General features: G+C 67.3%; 3 protein-coding genes across 3 annotated transcripts; 2 read left to right on the top strand and 1 right to left on the bottom strand.

Annotated features, from left to right (window-relative positions):
• Positions 1-17: 17 nt before the first annotated feature.
• On the bottom strand, positions 18-12,546 carry MMS19 (MMS19 homolog, cytosolic iron-sulfur assembly component). Its single transcript, XM_032191773.1, has 31 exons — positions 12,470-12,546; positions 10,116-10,164; positions 9,624-9,724; positions 8,323-8,408; positions 7,904-7,978; positions 7,289-7,358; positions 6,979-7,107; positions 6,715-6,776; positions 6,385-6,471; positions 6,011-6,085; positions 5,746-5,823; positions 5,435-5,573; positions 4,851-5,005; positions 4,679-4,757; positions 4,297-4,422; positions 3,907-3,988; positions 3,484-3,581; positions 3,033-3,173; positions 2,748-2,903; positions 2,468-2,567; positions 2,231-2,333; positions 2,058-2,132; positions 1,807-1,933; positions 1,624-1,724; positions 1,493-1,549; positions 1,226-1,412; positions 1,036-1,118; positions 784-948; positions 643-702; positions 447-547; positions 18-370 (listed from the first exon to the last, which is right to left on the bottom strand). Exons 5-31 carry the CDS (start codon positions 7,973-7,975, stop codon positions 343-345), a joined length of 2,736 nt encoding a protein of 911 aa, XP_032047664.1. The 5' UTR covers positions 7,976-7,978; positions 8,323-8,408; positions 9,624-9,724; positions 10,116-10,164; positions 12,470-12,546; the 3' UTR covers positions 18-342.
• Positions 12,547-12,935: 389 nt separating this feature from the next.
• UBTD1 (ubiquitin domain containing 1) lies at positions 12,936-16,236 on the top strand. Its single transcript, XM_032191425.1, has 3 exons — positions 12,936-13,039; positions 15,187-15,414; positions 15,515-16,236. The coding sequence occupies exons 1-3, from the start codon at positions 12,973-12,975 to the stop codon at positions 15,898-15,900; spliced, it is 681 nt and encodes a 226-aa protein (XP_032047316.1). The 5' UTR covers positions 12,936-12,972; the 3' UTR covers positions 15,901-16,236.
• An 805-nt stretch (positions 16,237-17,041) lies between these two features.
• ANKRD2 (ankyrin repeat domain 2) lies at positions 17,042-18,723 on the top strand. Its single transcript, XM_032191214.1, has 9 exons — positions 17,042-17,113; positions 17,225-17,338; positions 17,413-17,574; positions 17,679-17,786; positions 17,867-17,965; positions 18,058-18,156; positions 18,253-18,351; positions 18,452-18,550; positions 18,619-18,723. The coding sequence occupies exons 1-9, from the start codon at positions 17,042-17,044 to the stop codon at positions 18,721-18,723; spliced, it is 957 nt and encodes a 318-aa protein (XP_032047105.1).
• The last annotated feature ends 80 nt before the right edge of the window (positions 18,724-18,803 follow it).

Here is an 18,803-nt window from a genome sequence, read left to right as displayed (position 1 = left end):
CGAGATCCCTCACAGCGTTACCAAACCAGCTCTTTATTCCTCTTGCAGAGGGGCCGCTGCGCACTGTACCCGTGTGCACAGGCCTGCCCTCTCCCTTCACGCAGGGCGAGTCTGTCCAGCACTGTCCCTGGCTGCAGGCAAGCCACGAGCAGCACAAATCCTTCCCTCCCATGGGTGCAGGGAAGTTGGGGGGTGCCAGGGTGCTGCTGTCTGCTGGCCCCCACGCTCCAGGCAGTACCAGCTCCCGGGGAGGCTGTGCCCGTGGTGTCAGTTGCATGGCTTGGCAGGGCGGCAGCAGGCCCGTCAGGTTGTCAGCCAGCACGGGGAGGGCATGCGGGGCGCTCACCTGCCCGGGCTCCCCACCAGGAACCTGTGGGGACAGAGACGGTGCTGAGCCACCTCCCCACCACCCCAGCTCCTTCCCAGCTCCAGCAGCAGCCACTCACCATTCCCCCCGTGCTGCCACCGCCTCCTTCCGCACCAGCCTCTTCTTGTCATCCAGGGGCTTGGCCAGCGCCCGGATCACTCTGGCTTTGTAGGGGAGCAGCTGTAGGACAGAAACTGCTCTTAGTGAGAGTGCCGGGGTGCTGGGTGCCCCCCGGGAGCCCCCTGCACGCAGGGGCAGGCAGGAGGAGCACTTACCACGACGGTGGGCAGGCTGGTGAGCGCGTGGGCGCAGCGCAGGGCGGCGATGCGGACAGCCTGCAACACACAGGGGTGAGGGGACGGAGGGGAGAGGGGCGCAGGAACGGGGAGCACGGTGCAGGAGAGGGGAGCACGCACCATGGCGGGGCTGGAGGTGAGGCTGAGGAACTTGGTGACCAGTGTGTCGACGTGAAGGCTCATGATCTGCGGAGCTTCGAGCAGCAGCGGCTGGAGGCAGCTGAGGGTGGAGAGCTGCACCACGCGGTCCGAGCAGGACAAGGCCTCGAGCAGGAGGGAAAGCAGCTGCAGGGGGGAGGACACAGATGTGAGCAGCTCCCAGCCCTGCGGTCTGGGCACCGCCACGGTCCTCCTGCTGGGGCCAGCTCTCACCGTGGGTAGCTCCGTCACCAGCACGGGCTTGGGGAGGTGGTTGAGCACGTGGGACAGGCCCTTCAGGTAGTTGGCCTTCACGTCTGCGGAGGGCAGAGACGGTTACGGGCAGGAAGGAGAGGACGCCGGCTCCGAGCCCCTGGGGGAGGGGGCAGGGGGTGGCGGGGCCGGGGCTGGGGCCAGCTCTCACCGGGGCCAGCCCCGTGGAAGCCCTGCACCAGCTTGGGCACGTTGTCGGTGAAGAAGCGCTGGCGGAACATGATGCGCACGTCGGCGTGGCAGCCCTTGTGCAGCACGTCCGGGGACTCGGCCATGAGCAGGGAGAAGCCGTCGGCCGCGGCGGGGCCCAGCTCCACGTCGCCCAGCAGGCCCAGCAGCTGCGAGGGACAGAGCGCTGGGACGGGGTGCCCGCGGCCAGGAGGCTCCTCGGGGAGCACCCGGCCTCCCCGCTGCCTACCTTGTCCGTCAGCTGGGAGCTCAGGGGGTGGTAGCGCAGCACCAGGGCTTTGGTCACCTGTGAGGGCAGAGCGGAGTCAGTGCCGCGCTGCCCCGTGGAGAGGGGAGCCCAGAGGGGGGAACCCCGCTTACCCAGAGCAGCAGGGTGAGCGCCTGCTCTCGGCGCGGCCCCTCTGCGAGGCCGGGCTCCATCCTGTTCACCGCAAGCTGCAGGATCTCATCCAGCTGCTGCCCTGGGGACGTGGAAGGGACAGGCTGAGCCCTTTCCCTGCCACCCCCGTGTGGGGACCCCCAGGCCCTGCCCGGCTCCCTTACCCGCCGGGTGCTTGTTCAGCAGCCCCGCGAAGCACTTGGCGGCCGTGGTGGCTGTGAAGGGGCAGTTGCAGGAGCAGCTCAGCGCCAGCAGCTCCCGGAGCAAGCGTTCCTGCTGGGGGATCGCCACCTGAGAGAGACACAGAGCGTGTCACAGCCTGGGGACACAGCTTGTCCCTGCCTCTGCCCACGGAGCTTGCTGCGGAGCTGGGCGGGACGGTGCTCAGGCAGGACCCTTCTCTCCCCCAACTTACGTCACGAGGCAAGGAGCAGACAAAGGCCATGAGGAGGGCGGCCAGGCGCCTCTGTGCCTCCAAGCACTCCCCCTCCTGCGGGGGAAAAACAGCGCCCACGTCAACCACGGCCCCTGCTGGCAGCCTGCGCCCACATCCTCACTTCCTGCCCCTGTTCAGTGCCCCCTACGCACCGCAAAGGGCTGGAAGGAGCAAGGGAAACTGTTCTGGGGCAGGAAGGAAACCTCTCCATCCAGGAAGAGGGGCACCACGTGGGCCACGCTCTGGGCAGCCAGCCTAGGAGAAAGGAGATGCTGCAAAGTGCTGCTCTGGGAGCATCGCCACAGAACTCCCCGGAGGCACGGCGCCACCCCCGGGGAGCAGCAGAAGGGAACGCAGCCTGCGCCGTGCCCCACGCCAGCAGTACTCACTCAGGGCTAAGGTGGGTGGTGGCAGCGCTGATCACGGGGACCATGGCAGCCAGCACGTCCTCCTCCAGCAGCGCCTTGCCCAGGAGCGGCTGGGTGCTCTCTGCAGGCAGCAGGAGGGCAGGGATTTGGTGCTGCAAATTTGCAGCTCTGCCCCTGGCAGGGGGCAGCAGGGCCCGCAGTGCCCGCGCCTGCCGGCGGGTGGCAGCAGCAGCGCTCTGCAGAGCCCCAGGAGCTCAGGGAGCCGCTGCCGGCCCCTCCTGGGCTCCAGCCCCGCACCTACCCTGCATGGCAGCCTGCACGGCCATGGCCAGCAGACAGGGCACCACGGCCTGGTGGAAGTACCAGCAGCCCTCCGCGTCCTGCTGGCACTGCAGGGCCACGCGGTGCAGGCTCTGGCACACGGAGATCACCTCTTGGGCGCTGCCAGCCTCGCTCCCTGCAGGGCACAGACACTGTCACACCACCCCGTCGGTGCCAGCAGCGTCCTGGGGTTGCCACCACGAGCAAGAAACCCAGCTCCTGCCCAGACACACGGTGCCCTGCTGCCCGTTCCAGGCTGCGTTACCTTTCTGCACCTTCCGGAGATGCTGCAGCAGGACGGGGACGGTCTCCCTCACGATGCTGGCGTGCGTGGACACGGCTGCCAGGGCCTGCAGGCAGCGCTGCCGCAGGGAGCGGAGGTCCCGGGATCTCTCCTCCTCCCGCTCTGAGGGGAAAACACACCCCAGGGAGGCGTTAGGGTGGCACCCAGGCCATTCAGGACCCAGCCCGTACCAGGGTAGATGGGGTGCAGAAGCACAGGACTACCCCAAGCCAAGCCCAAGGCTCCCTGCCATGGCTGGGCAGCTCCTCGAGGGCAATCCCAGCTGCAGTCCCTAGCCGCAGCCCTCCCGGTGCCAGCACCACATTGTGCTGGGAATTCCCCACCAAGGACAGCCACGGACCCGTGCCGTGTGGCACAGCCTCCCTGCTGCACCCCAGCACCAGAGTCATTCCCTTCCCACCACCACCCCTACCTGACTGCAGCTCCTCCCCGAGCCTGGGCACCATGCGCCCGGAGAAGACCTTTGGGTAGATGGGGGCCAGAGACCCAGCTGCCTCCATCGCTGCTTCGCTGCCAGGAGGGAAGAGCAGAGAGGGGGGAACGTAAGCAATGCAAACCCTGAGCTGCTGGTGCAGCAGCTGCAAAGATCTGGGCCAGAAGGTGCCTCCAGAAACCCATTCCTCAGCAATCTGCCTTTTTCACACTACCGGCTAGCAGTGCAGAGCCCCCTGCGTTGCAGGCCCAGGCTTTCTGATTTACAGACCACAAACTACTGGTTCACCCCTTTGCTTTTACACCCATGCCTCCACCCAGAGGCCTCTACAGCCCCTCTCTGCAGCAAAGATGAGTTCTGTTCTTCCTCCCAGAGTGTGGGTGACTGGAGCGCAGCCCTCACCTGCTCTGGGAATCCTCCTCATGCAGAGTGAGTCGGATGAGGTGATCCACAACCAGCTCCAGGTCAGAGGGAGACAGGAAACCTGGAACAAGAGCCCCAGAGGAATCATGCCCTCGGCCAAAGACAAAGATCCCAGTGTGCTGGCCAGCATCCTCCCCCCTTGTCTGGGATATCAGCAACACTGCAGTACAGACTCCAGAGATAGAAGGAGCCCAATATGAACAGGTGAGAGTGAAATTGAGTGTCCCTAGAGATTATGTCTTGGGTAGGAAGTGCTGCCACTGCTCCTGTGTGCCTACGTGCAGCACAGGTGGCCAGCCAGGGTATCCCATGGCTCCCAAAATGGGGTGACACCTCCCCCTGCTTCCCCAGGAGAAGCGAGGCACCAACCTTGCAGGGAGCCCAGGACGGTCAGCGCCCTGATCCCAACCAGCTGCAGCTGCACGCTGGGGTCTGTCAACGCTGAGAACACCACAGAGCAGACTGGGGCTCGCAGGGACAGCACAGCGCTCTCATCTGCAGGCAGAGGCACAGACAGAGTCATTGCTGGCAGCTGGCTGTCACAGCAAAGCCACCCCCATGGCACAAGACAGACTTTTCACACCCACCCACACAGGATCCCTGGCCCAGGCAGGCGGGCTGCACAACAGCTGCCCCCAAGTCAGTGAGCTTTTGTTCTCCATCAGGGTAGGGGAAGGCGAGGGCAGTGCCAGAAGCCCCCAGGGACACAGCAGGGGTATGTGGGTACCTCTGGAGGGACCAGCAGCCTCACCTTCTTCCACATGTCCCCATTTCTGCTGCAGCTCCAGGAAGCCCAGCAGCATTTCCAGGATTGTCCTCCTCTGGCTGCTCTGCAGGGACACAAAGGCACATCCCAGCTCACCGTGACTGCTGGGACCCAGCTGCATCTCAGCCCAGTGCCACGAGGCCGGGGTGCCCCTCACCTGCGAGTGCTTGTTGTACTGCTCCAGCAGCAGGGGCAGCACGCTGTGGGTGAGGCGGTGGTAGGAGCGCAGGGAGGCACCCGCTGCTGCCTGCAGGAGTTTGGCACTCGGCCACACCAGCTTCATATCAGGCTCGCACAGATGGTGCCTGCAATCTGAGATGTGCTGCGTGTCAGCCACCCCGGCAGGACCGCCCCTGCCTCGCGTGCAGGGCACAGCTGGTGGCTGGGCCGGGACTCGCTGCTGGGGCACGGCTCTGAGCTGCAGCACGGCCTCCTTGGCAGAGCTGCTGCCTCCAGCTCCAGGCACGCAGCACAGCTCTGGACTCCCCAGTCCCAGCTGGGAGGGAAGCAACTCAATCCAATTTGTATGCCCTACTGTACCCTCTTCTCCTCCCTCCTACTGCCAATTCCCTCAAGAGAATTCCCTCAGAAGCCAATGCTAGCTGGGAGACTCAGAAAGAGAAGAAACAGACTTCAAAGAGAACACGGGGGCAGACATCTCTGGCTAGGAGGATGCTTGCAGGCCTGGCAGCACCCGCAGGCCTGGCTGCTCAGGGCAGGGTAGGTCTCCAAGCCAGCTACCTTGCAGGATGCTGCTAAGGAAGGAGTCCAGGAGGTCCTCGGCGTCTGAGCTGAGCACGGAGCGGGAGAGGCAGGCGGAGAGGGCGTGCAGTGCAGCCAGGCACTCTGCCTCCACCTTCTCGCTTGCTGTCTGGAACACCTGCAGGAGACACGTGGGGTGAGCTGCGCGTGGTGCTGACCCCGGCTGCAGGCTTCACGTTCCCAACACGGGGCTGAAGGGCTCAGGCTGCAGCACGCAGGAAGCGGTGGAGGCTGGTGGGAGATATGGGGCCCTTGAGGACTGCCTTTGTTAGGGGCCCTGCAGCACTCACCTCCCTGCGCAGGGATGACCAGAGGCTGGGGAGGAATTCCTGCAGCTCCTTCTGCCCGTAGATGGCACAACAGGCAGTCTGCAAGAGAGAGAGACAGGAGAGAGGATCAGAGAGAAGTCAGGACCAGTAGGACACAGAGCAGGGACGCTGTGAGACAGGAAAATGTGGACCAGGCTCTGCAAGGGAGAGTTTTTGGCTGCCAGACACAGGAGAGGAGCTGCTGCTGGCACAGGCCAGCTGTGGGCAGTGGGGGATCCCTCCTTACCAGAGTCTGCAGGGCGTCGAGCTTGGCACTTTGCAGGTCCGAGTCCATCTTCTCAATGAGCAGAGGGAGCAGGAACTACAGAAAAAAGGTGGTTAAGGCAGCCCGCTCTGTGCCACGCTGTCCCTGGCCCTGCAGGGCTGCAAGCTCAGCCTCTGCCAGGAGAGCAGAGCTAGAGAGAGACGTGCAACAGGCAGCCCCTTCCCAGGGTGTCACCCTCCACGTGCCCAGCCCCAGGGACAGGCAGGACACAAGGGCTGCCGGCAGGCTCCTGGTCCCAGTTGTTCCCTTCCCACAGAGCTGCTCTGGGAGCTGCAGAACCAGGAACTGCAGCCTATGCTCAGGCATGGTGCTCAGGAGCCCGAGGAGCCACCTACCTCAGCAAACTGGGGCGTGGAGGCCAGCACGGCCCGGAGGCTGAGGATCAGGTCCTCTCTCTGGATGCCGTGAGGGTCGTTGGGGGGCTGGAGGCACAGAGAGAAGGTCATGAAACATCAGCCAAGGCTGCATCACCTCATCTCCAGCAAGGCAGCAGCAAGGCCAGCCTCTACAGGCAGCTTGGCACTCGCCTGGGTGCCAGAGCTGGCAGCACAGCACTGCCCAGCTCAGACTCTTGCCCATCCTCTCGTCCCAGTCCCTGGAGGGGACACGAGACCCTAGGAAAACACCAGGAGGAAGGGGTTATGGCACGGGGCAGACTCACTCACTGGAGTAAAATCAATGGGGAAGTAGCATGATGTCACTTCAAACAGCTCCTCCACAAAGGGACCTGCGGGGAGAGGTCAGTGTTAGCAGAGCTGCTGAGCAAGGGAGGCACAGCTCCGCCCAGCAGCCGTGACGGGTTGGCTCTGCAGCTCCTAAATCACGTCAGGGACAAGGAGCCCTGCTCAGACCCAAGAGCCATCCCTCCAACATTCAAGGAGAAGCGATTCCGCCCCCCAATTGGCTCTGCAGAGCAGGCCCAGGCTCACCCAGGGCATAGTTCTTGGCAATGAGATCGCGCACGATCTGGAAGGCCACCAGCAGGTTGCGGGGATCCTTCTCCCCATCCATCACCTGGATGAAGCCAAAGGTGAAGTCAGCCCCCAGGCCCTTCAGCTCTGCAGAAAGAAGGTGCAGGACACGAGACCTCACCAACACAGCACGGAATCAGCCCAGCTTCCCCAGTCCCACGGCCCGTCCAGCTCTCCTCAAGCAGTGCCGCAGAGCCCTCTGAGCAGAAAGCAAGCCACGTTCCCGGCCCAAACAACCCCAGAGTGCTTCTGGCGTCTGCCCCCTCACCTTCCTCCCTGGTGCCCATGAAGTTGGTGATGATGCTGTAGACTGTGTGGCGGTCCAGCTGCAGCAGGGACTGGAGGGAGGAGCAGAGGAATCAAAACAGGCCCCCGTACAGGCAGCACTGCTACCCAGCACCCAGGGGCACGCACAGGCAGCACCCTCACAGCTCTGCTGCTGCTTTGGGGTGTGCAGGCCCCACGTACCACGTGCAGAGCGTGCACATGCTTGTGCATCTGCACCTGAACGCGACCATCACTAAATGGGCACACTACCACAGTCACACCTGGGCTCATACGCTGCCCAAGGCCTGCCAGCATAAACAGCCTTAAGATGGAGAATTTGGGAGCTGGAGCCACTTAAACACTGCCTGGAGAACGGAAAAAAAGGAAATGATCCCCCTAGGGCTGGTAGAGGAGAGGACAAGGGCCAAACAGGAATCTCAGCTGCCTTCTGCCTCTCGCTCTGCAGCAAGCCATGCTGCCTGAGCTCTGCAGGAGCACTGCTGCTGCTGGATGTGCTACGCTGCACTGCTGCTGCAGGTGCTCGGTCCTAAAGCAGGCGGGCTGTCCCCAGGCACACAGAGAACAGGGACAGGAGGAAGGAAATGACATTGCTCACCTGCACGTGCACCTCCTGGAAGATGGCTTTGAGCACGGATACTGCTAGCCCTGGGGCTAGTACCTCACACATGCTCTGGGAACAGGAAGAGAAAAGCAACAGGAAGGATGACTCTGTACTTGCAGGACCCTCACAGAGGATGAAAGGGCTTGTCACCCTCACAGAGGAGGAAGGACAGGATATCTGTCATCTGTGCTGTCCCCAGGGCACGCAGGGTGCCCTTGCCCCAATACCAGCAGAAATTCACAGCATTCCCCAGCCCCTGCGAGGGGACAGCAGGAACAGGAGACAGGGCGATGCTGCGGGGCAGGAGCTGATGGCCCAGCTGGTCTCTGCCCGACACTGCTTCAGCTTGTACCCGTGAGCTGCACCCCCAGCACCCCCCGGAGCCATCCTCGTGCTGTGGGACAGGAGCTCACCAGCGCACGGAGTCCCTGCAGCACCGAGGGGATCACGAGGTGATGATCTTGCAGCCGGTGCTCGTAGAACAGGACCAGGTGCAGCGCTGTCAGAAACAGACCCCGCGGTGCGTTAACCCTGGCGGGAGCTGCTGGGCGAGCAGCGAGAACGTCTCTGCGTTCCCTTGGTGCTGACAATTTCTCCCTCCCCCCTGAGGGACCACAGCTGGCCGCGGCGGGGCAGCACCCGCCTCCGGAGGTGCTGCAGCCACCCGGGCCATGTGCAGCCTGCCCAGACACGTGGCTGCAGCCCCGGGCAGGGAAGCGGCAGCCGCCCGCTTGGCCCAGGCTGCAGGATGTCACGGGGTGGGGCAGGAGCCCCGGCTCCCCCGCGCTCAGCTCCACAACACGTTCCTGGGGCCTGAGTCACGGCCACGGGCGCCTGCACGGCCCGGCCCTGGGAGCGGCGGCAGGAAGCGGACTGGAAGAGCCGGCTGGCAGCATCCTGCGCCCACGGCCGCCCCACAGAGTCCCCCCCCGGCACGCAGCCTGACGCAGCGCCCAAGAAATGAGCTGCGTGACGAGGGCCACGAAGGGAGACGGGCTGGCGGCCGTGCCGCAGCAGCTCCTCTCCTGGGATGCTCCTCTCCCAGCATGTTCTAATTCCATCCTTCCTTTCCTCTGCCTCTCCTACTACTCCCCTGCCCTCCTGCCAGCCTGCTGGTGTGGGATCAGCGACCCACCAGCAAGGCCCCCAGTCCAGCTCAAGGCCTGGCAGCACTTATTTGGGTTTCCCTGCTGCCAGCCAGCTGCTCTGAGGCCTTTACCACAGCCAAACCTTCTCCTCGCCTCCACGAGTGGGGCACCTTCCCCTCCCACCCCCATCCTCTTCTCTGCTCTCGCCCTCACGCTGATCTCCCCTCCTCCCCAGGCCACAGAGGTCCCCCAGAGCCAACCCGTGCAGCCCGAGGGCTGCGGCGTGACCGGCTGTGTGAGCGATGGCTTTCCTGCAGTGAATCACCACGTGGGGATCCTGACGTGCAGATGTGTCCCCGAGGCCTCCCACGTGGCGCTGAGCACGCCCGGGTACGCGACACCCACGCGCTGCCGGGGGCACCAGCTGCAGAGCCAGGCCCAAATTGTGTCGGGAGGGTGGCACACAGGCTGCAGCGTGAGGCCCCGTGTCCTCCTTGGACTTTGACCCTCGAGAGATGCACACAGAGCTGCCACGGTGCTAAAGCAACCCGTCTGCTGAGTGCAGGACAGGCTCTCAGGGCCCCCAGCCCGCCAGCAGCCGGTGTGGGGCGCAGAGCAGCCCTTACCTTCCTTCTCCTGCAGCAGGGAGTGACACTCGAGCAGGACCTGTGACAGCAGCTGGATGCCTCGCCCTCGCGTCCGAGGATCTGTGTTCTCCAAGCAGAACCTGCCCCACGCACGGCAAAAACCCCAGAGAGCTGGTGTGAGCGGGGACACGAGCAGGAGGCATGGCCCAAACGAGCACGTTACAAGCTGAAGGGCGCTGCTCACCAGGCACGGCCCTGCCGATGGCACTCGGGGGGAGCTGATTCCTCCTCCTCCCCAGCCAGGCTGTCCCCAGCAGGAGCTGTCCCAGCTGGGACGTGTTCTGGGGCTCGCTGCCCGCCACAACACCTTCCCTCCGCCCCGGGAGAGCCTCGTGGGCTGCTCCGGCCCTGTCTGTTCCCAAATGGCTCCCCTGTCCTGCGAGGGCACTGATTGCAGCCAGCCTGCCCTGCACGAGCTGGCAGCTCGCACACTGCTCCTGCTCGTAGGAACGTCCCCTGCGGTCTCCTTACCCCAGTGCCTCCACGAGCTGCAGCACAGTCCAGCTTCCATCTTTCACCCCTGCAGAAAAGAGGCAAAGGGAGTGAGCCAGGGACCCCCTGACCCTCCCTTAGGCACGGCGCTGGGGCCAGGGGCTGGGAAATGCACCATGGGCAAACCAGGAGGTGGCACAGAGCTACTCCCCCAGTGCTCCCCAAGAAATCAGACTCTTCACAAGGCAGTGGCCAAACCAAATGGCCCGGACACTCCCAAACACCCAGCTGCCACGGCTCTGCGCTGAGCAACACCTGCACAAACTCCCTGCAGGCTGGGGGCACGGAGAAACACGGCTTTGTGGTCGCAGCAAGGCAGCGCCGGGACTCCTGGAGCCTGTTTCCAGCTCTGACTCAGACAGCCTGGCCAGGTTGCTTCACTCCCCTCCTGCCCCAACGCTCCTGCAGCTGAACTGGGGGAAGAGTCGCTCCCCGGGAGGCTTTGCTAAGGCCTGGCTGCATCCTAGGGGAGCCCTGGAGAAGGGCAGGGTCTCTCCTGCCACCCACAGCCTCGTGCTCGGGCACGGCGCAGCTCTGCCCAGCCCCCTAACCCACACCTCAGGTGGCCGGGGACACTGCTCGTGCCTCCTCCCTCGAGCACCCCGCAGGAGGTCCGAGCACGGAGCTGCCTTTTCGAAGCAGCGCCTCCACCGAGCTGCCCGTGACCTCAACAGGAAGGAGCGAAGCGTGAGCTCTGCCCGCAGCCGGCTCTTCGTGCTCCTGCGGGCTGGAGCCCCTCGCTCTGCTGCAGCGGGCGGGCTCGCCCTGCTCTCGGGGAGCGGGAGGCCGCGGGGCTTTGCCTCTCACGAGGCGACCACAGCAGCCCCAGCAGCAGCACCGCTGCCGGCTCGCGGGGACCCGTGTCCTCCCTGACACCTCCCCCGCCCTTCCACACGCCACACACCATTTCTGCACCTTTTCTGTTCCTCCCGTGTCCCCCAGCCCCTTACAACGTGATGGATCCCTGCTACAGCACCTCCCCTCTCCCTGCTGTTTAATACCAACAACCTCAGCCTCCTCTGATTCTTGTGCATCCCCAGCTGCCCGTGACAGCACTGCAGCCCTTCTCCCAAACTCACACCTAATGCAGTGCTCAGCAGCACACGCGAGCAGCTCGCCGTGCCTCTGCCAACAACTGCACAGAGCCCACGAGGTCCGAAAAACCTCCCCTCTCGCTCAAGGACAGGGGATGCAATGCAATACTCTCTGGCGTGCGTTCTGTGTGAGGTCAGCAGGGCCCGAGGTGCGGGCTCGTCAAGGTCGGTGTGCCCCAGGTGCCATACGGCGGGCGGGAGCTGGGGACGGCTCCTCTCTGCGTGGCTCTGAGCAGACAAAGCCTTCCCCAGGCACTTCTGTAACATGACCAGGGGCGACAACAGCAGCTGTAAGGTTATCTGCCCTTGCCTCTGTTTCCCCCCTCTGTCTCAAATATGTCAGGGGCTTTGTGCAACTCTTGTGCATGTCACCCAGCTTAGTGAATTTCCTTTCATTTCCTCCAATTTCCTTCCATTTCCCACCACCGGTCAGTTCACAATCCAGCATCTCGGGGTGGGTCAACAAGCTGCTCCTCTCTGTAAGGCAGCCGATGCAGCCCTTCCCTCTCAAACCCTTTCCACAAAGTGCCAAAGCCACTGGAAGGCAGACAAGGAAGACAAACGTGCTGCCTTATCCTTAAAAAGCCATCCTCCCGCAGCTACACATTCCTCAGCGTAACGAAGTCACCACACCGCTGCTCCGAGCAGAAAGAAAATTATCCCAGGAAACCAAACGCCCCAAGCCCTGCCCGGAGAGGAGAAACCACAGAAGCGCAGCACGAGCCTCGCGCTCCCCTCAGCTCACCCACCCTGCGCCCCAACCTCCCATTCCCTGACCCAGAGCAGCCCTGGCACCGCTGCCAAACCCCACAGCTCCAGCCCCACCCCGTGCTCTGGACCAGCCCTATAGAATCATTCCCACAGCCCTGCAGCTCTGCTTCCACCCCATCCCCAGCATCCCCGCACCCCTCCCCGTGCTGCTGCCCCACAGGTGCCCCGCAGACCCCAACCCCTCACCCTCAGGCTCTGGCTCTGGCTCCCACCCCACCCTCTGCTGCACACCCCCTGTGCTGCTGCTCCGTCCCCCCCAGCCCCTGTTGCTCAGCACCCCACGGCCACCACCCCAGGGCCTCAGCTCGCCCCCAGCCCCAGGGCCCCCCCCAACCCCACAGGGCCCAGCCCCAGCCCCAGGCCCAGCCCCAGGCCCTGCCCCAGCCCCAGGCGGTGCCCGCAGCCCCCCCCCAGCCCCCTCCCCGCCCCCCCCAGCCCTTTCACCGCCCCCCGCGCCCCGCCCGGTACCCGCCGCCAGCTGCGCGGCCCCGTCCTGCTGCCCTCCCGCGGCGCCCCTCACGATTCCCTGCAGCCGCTCCGCTCCCGGCCCCCCGCCGGCGGCCGCCATGACACCCGCACCCAGCCCGCCGCTCCCGCCGCGCGCATGCGCAGCCTCCCTCCCTCCCCCTCCCCTCGGCCAGCCGCGGCGCGTGCGCACTGAGACCCCGCGCCGCTCTTTCCCTCCCCGCCCGCCCTCCTTCCGCCAGGAGCACGGCGGCCCGCGAGGGACACAAAGCGGCGGGAGGGGGCGGCTTCGCGCACGAGGGCGGCGCCGGTGGCGGCGGCGGCGGCGGCGGCGGGGCGGGCACATGCGCACCTGTGGGGGCGGGGCGGCGGTGGCCCCGGCGCTCAGAGCCGGGCGGAGGCGGCTGCAGGGCGCCGGGGCCCCGCGGGTCGGGAGCAGCGCGGAGCCGGCCCGGCCCCATGCCGAGCCGCCCGCCCCGTCGCCGCCGCCGCCGTCGAGCCCCGCCATGGGCGGCTGCGTGGGGCGGCAGCGCCGGGAGCGGGCCCCCGCCGGGAGCACCCGCAAGAGAGCAGGTGAGCGGGGCTCCGGGCACCGGGGGGGACCCCGTGCCGTGCCCCCGGGGCGGCTCCGCTGCCGGTGTCCCCTCGGTGGGGCCGCCCCGCCGGTACCGGGAGGGGTTTCGCAGCGCCCCGGTGCCGCCCGGTTACGGGAGCCGGGCCCCGGGCAGGGCGGGCGGGCGGCAGCGGGTCCCGCAGGGCTCCTGCCCCGTGCGCCCCGTCGGGGCCGGCCGGGAACGGGAGCCCGGGGGTGCTGTCGGTGTCTGCGGAGGGGCAGCGGGGGGCTGTGCTGGCCCTGCTGCCCTGTGCCGGTGTCTGGGGGGACGTGGGATGCTCGGGGGGCACCGGGAGATGCAACCGGAGGGCCCCCGGGGCCGTGCCGGGACGGAGCCCGGTGCGCGGCTGCCCCCGCCCGGGAGCGGAGAGCCCCGCGGTGCTCCTCGGGGGGGGACCGGGCACCTCGGGGGGGGCTCCGGGCGGTGCTGGGGACCCCAAAGAGACCCCAAAGGGCCCCCACGTCGGGGCACGAGGCGCTGGGAGCAGCCCCGCCGCGGGGGTGCCGGTGCCGGTGCCGTCGGGGTGCGGCTGCCGGCCCGGCCCCACCTGCCCCGCGTGGGCGGCCGGACACGTCCCGACCCCCCCGGGCCCCCCGCGGGCAGCGGGTTGCACAACGGGCCGGGAGTAGCGCGGCACGGGGCGATGACGGGCAGGGCCCCGGCTGGGCGGCAGCAATAAGGAGCAGAGCCTCAGCCGGGGACCCCCAGCCCCTCAGTCCTGCTGCCCCCCCTGGGCTGGGCTGTGCCCGGTCCTGGGTGCCGGGAGCCCTGCTGCAGCCCCGCTGCTCGTCCCAAAGGAGCCCGGCCCCATGGGATCCTCCTTCCCCGGCCGCAGTAGGATTGGTGTCTGCCGTGCCAGCCGCCGGGGCGGTGAAGGTGGCAGCACCAGGGTTGAGCCGTGGGGCACGGGAGGACCTTCAGACCTCCGTCACCCTTAATCCCCGCGTGTCCTTGTCCGCCGCACCCGGCTGGGGACGGTCCTCCCCGGCCCCGGCCACCTGCAGCAGCCGTGGTGCCGGCGGCTCCTGCGCCCTTCAGGCGGGCGCTGCCCGGTGCCCGGGGCAGGTGCCGTCCCTGACCTTGCTGTGCCACACTGCAAATCCCAACGGCCCCGTGCTGGGACTGCTGAATCGGCACCGCAGGCTGCAGCCGCCTGCCCTCGCTCCTCGGGGATGCGAGCACAGGAAGGGTGCTCAGCGCCCTAAACCAGCCCTTGGGGTCAGTGTGCTGTCCCGTGCCCTATGGGGACGCTGTGCCACGTGTCCTGGATGGAGAAAACAGTCGTGTAGTGCTTCGTGTCACCCCCACAAGCCTCCCGGGGGTGGTGGCTGTCCCCAGCAGCCACGGGTGGCATCACCCTGCCCCATGGTGGGTGCCCAGCATCCTTCCTGCGCAGCCGGGATCCCAGCTTCCCCCCTTCCCCCCGCAGGAGCGGTGCCGGCTGGCGGCCCCGCAGGAAGGAGCTGTTGTCACTCATTGTCCCCAGCTCGGCTGGGAGTGACACCAGCTCCTTCCTGCCCCACGCGTCCGGCCGTGCCGTGGGGCTGGCAGCACGGGGCCGTTCCCACGGGGACACAGCCTGCTGTGGGGCTGCCCCACAGCTCCAGCCTGCCCGGTGCCCCATCCTGGGGGTCTCGTGGGTGGTGGCACCCGTGTCCCCCGCCACAACAGGGTGCTGCTGGCCTGGGAAGGGGCTTTTGCCACCGCCTGGGGTGACATCCCGGTGTGCTCGCCCCAGAAGTCATGCCCCCCCCCTGCGGGGCTGCGGCTCAGCCCCCGTAATCCTGTTCCCACTCCGGCACACCGGCTTATTTGCTGGCTAATTCCCCAAGCTATAAATACTGCCCTGCCTCGAAGGGCCCTGCAGCCGCCCTGCTGGCCCCTGGCCCATCCTCCCCTGTCCCCAAAACGTGAGTGGGGAGAGCCCTGCACCCTGCTGGGGGCGAGGGATGCTGCTGGGGGGCAGCTGCTGTGCCGGGGGCTGGGACAGACACTGCTGTGTGTGCGGTCCCCACCAGCCCGTGGGGCAGGGTGCCCTTCCCTGGGCATTAGGGGCTGGATTTTGGGGTTTCAGAGCCCCTCCCTGAGCTGCCGCTGCCCCCCCAGGCCGCAATGAGCCCCTGAAGAAGGAGCGCCCCAAGTGGAAGAGCGACTACCCGATGACGGACGGGCAGCTGCGCAGCAAGCGGGACGAGTTTTGGGACACGGCGCCCGCCTTCGAGGGCCGCAAGGAGATCTGGGACGCCCTGAAGGCGGCCGCCTACGCCGTGGAGGCCAACGACCACAGCCTGGCACAGGCCATCCTGGACGGAGCCAGCATCACCCTGCCCCACGGTGAGGCCGCATCGGGCTGCGGAGCCGGGGAGGTTTTGGGAGCTCGGGGAGGTGACGGGGAGGCTCTGTGGGGCACGCTCACTCACCCCGCCGTCCCTAGGGTCGCTGACGGAGTGCTACGACGAGCTGGGCAACCGGTACCAGCTGCCCGTGTACTGCCTGGCGCCCCCCGTCAACCTGATCCTGGAGCGGGGCGAGGAGGAGGCGGCGGAGGCGGCCGAGCCCCTGCCCAGCGCCCGGCGCGAGTTCGCCCTCAAGGTGCGGCTGTCCACCGGCAAGGACCTGCGGCTCAGCGCCAGCATGGGCGACACCATCGGGCAGCTGAAGAAGCAGCTGCAGGCGCAGGAGGGCATCGAGCTGGGCTGGCAGCGCTGGTTCTTCTCGGGCAAGCTGCTGACCGACCGCACGCGGCTGCAGGAGACCAAGATCCAGAAGGATTTCGTGGTGCAGGTGATCGTCAACCAGCCCCTGCCGCCCAGGAACTGAGCTCTCCGGCAGGGAGGCCCCGTCCCGCAGTGGAGCACGGGGGCACCTCAGGGATGTCCCAGCCCTGCCGGAGCCACCGGGTCCCCTCCCCGGGGCCGTGGCGCCGCGGTGGCCCCGCCGGGCTGGAGGCACGGGCACAAATTTGCTGTGGATGGTGTGGGACCGACGTGTGCCGGGGGGCCCCGCTGTGGGGCTGCCCCTCGGGGAGAGGCTGTGACCCGCCAGCCCCGGCCACGAGGCCGGGATCCCGCTGCCGGGGGGCCGCGGGGCTGCGCGGAGATGTCTCCCCTCTGTACATAGCCTGTGTATTTATCAATAAAGCCTTTTCATCCTTCAGCCAGGCGGGGGCTGTCCCCAGGCATCCTCGTGTAGCGGGCGCCTTCCTTTGTGCAGCCCGAGGCTGTGGCACCCAGGGGGTGGCCCTGTGTCCTGCCTGTGAGGGTGCCCTGTCCCCGGCTGTCCCTCCCCTGTCCTCAGCCCGGTCCCCTGGCCAGGTCCCGGCGCATTAACTGTCCCAGCACGGGGCACGCTGGCCTCATCGTACAAAAAGGGAAAGCAAAATCCCGGGGGGCTGAGCAATGTCCCCGGCAGCGGGAACAGCTGCGGGCTCTGCCTGCCGGCCCCACAGCCCCGCGTGCGGGGGGCAGACCAGGTGGTGCTCGGGATGCTCCGGCCCTGAGGTCATCCTCCAAAGCAGCACGGAGCCGCCGCGAGCATCCCGGCTGCCCGGGATGGGTGGCACGGGCTCAGGACCCGCGGGTTAACGCACACCACGACCCAGCTCCATCCAGCCTCCGGAGCACCTCTGAGGGCTCTGTGCACCCCAGGTCCCCCCCAGCCCGGCGTGGGGGTCCCGGGCGGCCGTCTGGGTGGGCCGTGGGTTGCTTTAAGAGCTGGCAGGAGGTGAGCCAGGGGCACCAGAAAGCAGCAGGGTGAGCTCATGGCTAAGCTGCCCCAGTCATGTGGAGCAGGCACAGCTGTCGGTGCCCTTGGGCAGCGGGACGGAGGGGCCGGCGGCATAAAGCCCCGCCGCCAGCCCAGCCGCCGGCAGCACCGGGAGCCAGCACCCACAGTGCCGAAGAGGAGGAGGAGGAGGAGGAGGAGAGGCCGTATCCTGCCAGGGGCAGCGCACGGAGCTGCCATGGAGCTGGACGTGGAAAAGGCCAAGGAGCTCATCGACCAGAAGCTGGCGGAGGAGGAGGAGGAGGAGAAGGTGGGTGCCGCGGGCTGCCGGCCACCCCGGGGACCTCAGCGGTGCCCGGGGGTGGCTGCTGGGGCTGCCCCAGGCTCCCAGGGCTCTGCAGCCCCCCCCGTGTCCCTGCAGAGGATGAAGGGCGATGGCCCGCGGGAGCCACCGGCCGTGGAGAGGATGAGCACCCCGGAGCTGGAGGAGGAGAAGCGGCAGGGCCCCCGCAACAGGGGCATCGAGGCCATCAAGGTGAGGGCTGGGAGCGGGGAGCGGGGTGCGGGAGGGCACGGCGGGTGCGAGCAGGGTGCTGCGTGTCCCCGCAGGGCCAGGAGCGGGTGCGGAGGAGCTCGGTGGACCTGCGTCGGGAGATCATCGACGTGGGGAGCATCCAGCGCCTCATCGAGCTGCGCAAGCAGCGCCGCAAGCGCCGGGAGGAGCGGGCGGCCACCCCCGAGCCCCCGCTGCCGCCGGAGCCCCTGGAGATCGTACGTGAAGGGGGGCCCCGAAAAGCCGGGGTGCCCTGGAGGAGCGGCACGCGGGGCCCCCTCGTTGTCCCCGCTGCCCCAGCCCTGCCCTGCCCTGCCCTCAGGAGGGTCCCGTGGAGCCGGAGACCTTCCTGCGAGCCGCCGTGCAGGGCAAGATCCGCGTCATCGAGAAGTTCCTGGCGGATGGTGGCTCCCCGGACACGTGTGACGAGGTAGCGCGGGGCGTCCCGGTGCGCTTCGGGTCATGGGGGGGGGGCACGGCCAGCCACCAAGGCGGCACCTCGCCCCCCAGTTCCACCGCACCGCCCTGCATCGCTCCTCGCTGGAGGGCCACACGGACATCCTGCAGAAGCTGCTGGACAGCGGGGCCACCGTCGACTTCAGGGACCGGGTGAGCCTCTGGGCACGGGGCGGAGGTGGGGGTCCCAGGGGGGACACGGGGTGGCGGTGTCCCCCCCGGTGACACCGGCTCTGGGTGCCCAGCTGGACTGCACCGCCGTGCACTGGGCCTGCCGGGGGGGGCACCTGGATGCCGTGAAGCTGCTGCAGGACCGCGGGGCAGACCTTAACCTGAAGGACAAGGTGAGGGGAGTGCAGCCTGGGGAGGGGGCTGTGCTGGGGGCACAGCAGGGAGGGGGGTGCTGATCCCTTCTGCTGTGTGTCCCCCCCCAACCCCAGCTGCTCAGCACCCCTCTCCACGTGGCCACCCGCACGGGGCACCCCGACATCGTGGAGCACCTCATCCACTGCGGGGTGGACATCAACTCCCCGGACAGGGTGAGTAGGAGGAGCCCTCCACCTCCGGGGGTTCCCAGCACCGTCCCCGTGCCCCCCCCAGGGGATGTGGGTGCATGGATCCAGGCTGTGTGTCCCGCAGGAGGGGGACACGGCGCTGCACGACGCCACGCGCCTCAGCCGCTACAAGATCATCAAGATGCTGATCCTGCATGGGGCCGACATGATGGCCAGGAACCAGGTGGGTGCCACGGGGGTGCCTGCGCCCTTCGCTGCCACCCCGGTGCCAACCTGTGCCCGCGCTCGCAGGCCGGCAAGACCCCGACGGAGCTGGTGCAGCAGTGGCAGACGGACACGCGCCAGGCGCTGGAGACCAAGGAGCAGCCGCAGGGGGAGGCCGAGGTCCCCGCGTGATGGCAGCGGGCAGGGACCGGGGCTGGGCTCGGCGCCAAGGAGCGGGACCCAGCTGAGTCAGCCGTGTTAATAAAGCCAGC

This window comes from Aythya fuligula, chromosome 7, assembly GCF_009819795.1.
Source record: "Aythya fuligula isolate bAytFul2 chromosome 7, bAytFul2.pri, whole genome shotgun sequence".
Classification (NCBI taxonomy): Eukaryota; Metazoa; Chordata; class Aves; order Anseriformes; family Anatidae; genus Aythya; species Aythya fuligula.
This window is presented reverse-complemented; position numbering and strand designations above follow the sequence as displayed.

Excerpts from the sequence above, each read along its gene's own strand:
- ANKRD2 (XM_032191214.1), top strand. The coding sequence starts at position 17,042 with ATGGAGCTGGACGTGGAAAAGGCCAAGGAGCTCATCGACCAGAAGCTG. Across the intron at positions 17,575-17,678 it reads CGCCGGAGCCCCTGGAGATC|GAGGGTCCCGTGGAGCCGGA; the intron begins GTACGTGAAGGG and ends CCCTGCCCTCAG. Across the intron at positions 18,551-18,618 it reads ACATGATGGCCAGGAACCAG|GCCGGCAAGACCCCGACGGA; the intron begins GTGGGTGCCACG and ends CCGCGCTCGCAG.
- UBTD1 (XM_032191425.1), top strand. The coding sequence starts at position 12,973 with ATGGGCGGCTGCGTGGGGCGGCAGCGCCGGGAGCGGGCCCCCGCCGGG. Across the intron at positions 13,040-15,186 it reads GAGCACCCGCAAGAGAGCAG|GCCGCAATGAGCCCCTGAAG; the intron begins GTGAGCGGGGCT and ends CTGCCCCCCCAG. Across the intron at positions 15,415-15,514 it reads CAGCATCACCCTGCCCCACG|GGTCGCTGACGGAGTGCTAC; the intron begins GTGAGGCCGCAT and ends CGCCGTCCCTAG.
- MMS19 (XM_032191773.1), bottom strand. The coding sequence starts at position 7,975 with ATGTGTGAGGTACTAGCCCCAGGGCTAGCAGTATCCGTGCTCAAAGCC. Across the intron at positions 2,568-2,747 it reads CGTGCAGGCTGCCATGCAGG|AGAGCACCCAGCCGCTCCTG; the intron begins GTAGGTGCGGGG and ends TGCTGCCTGCAG. Across the intron at positions 548-642 it reads CCAGCCTGCCCACCGTCGTG|CTGCTCCCCTACAAAGCCAG; the intron begins GTAAGTGCTCCT and ends TCTGTCCTACAG.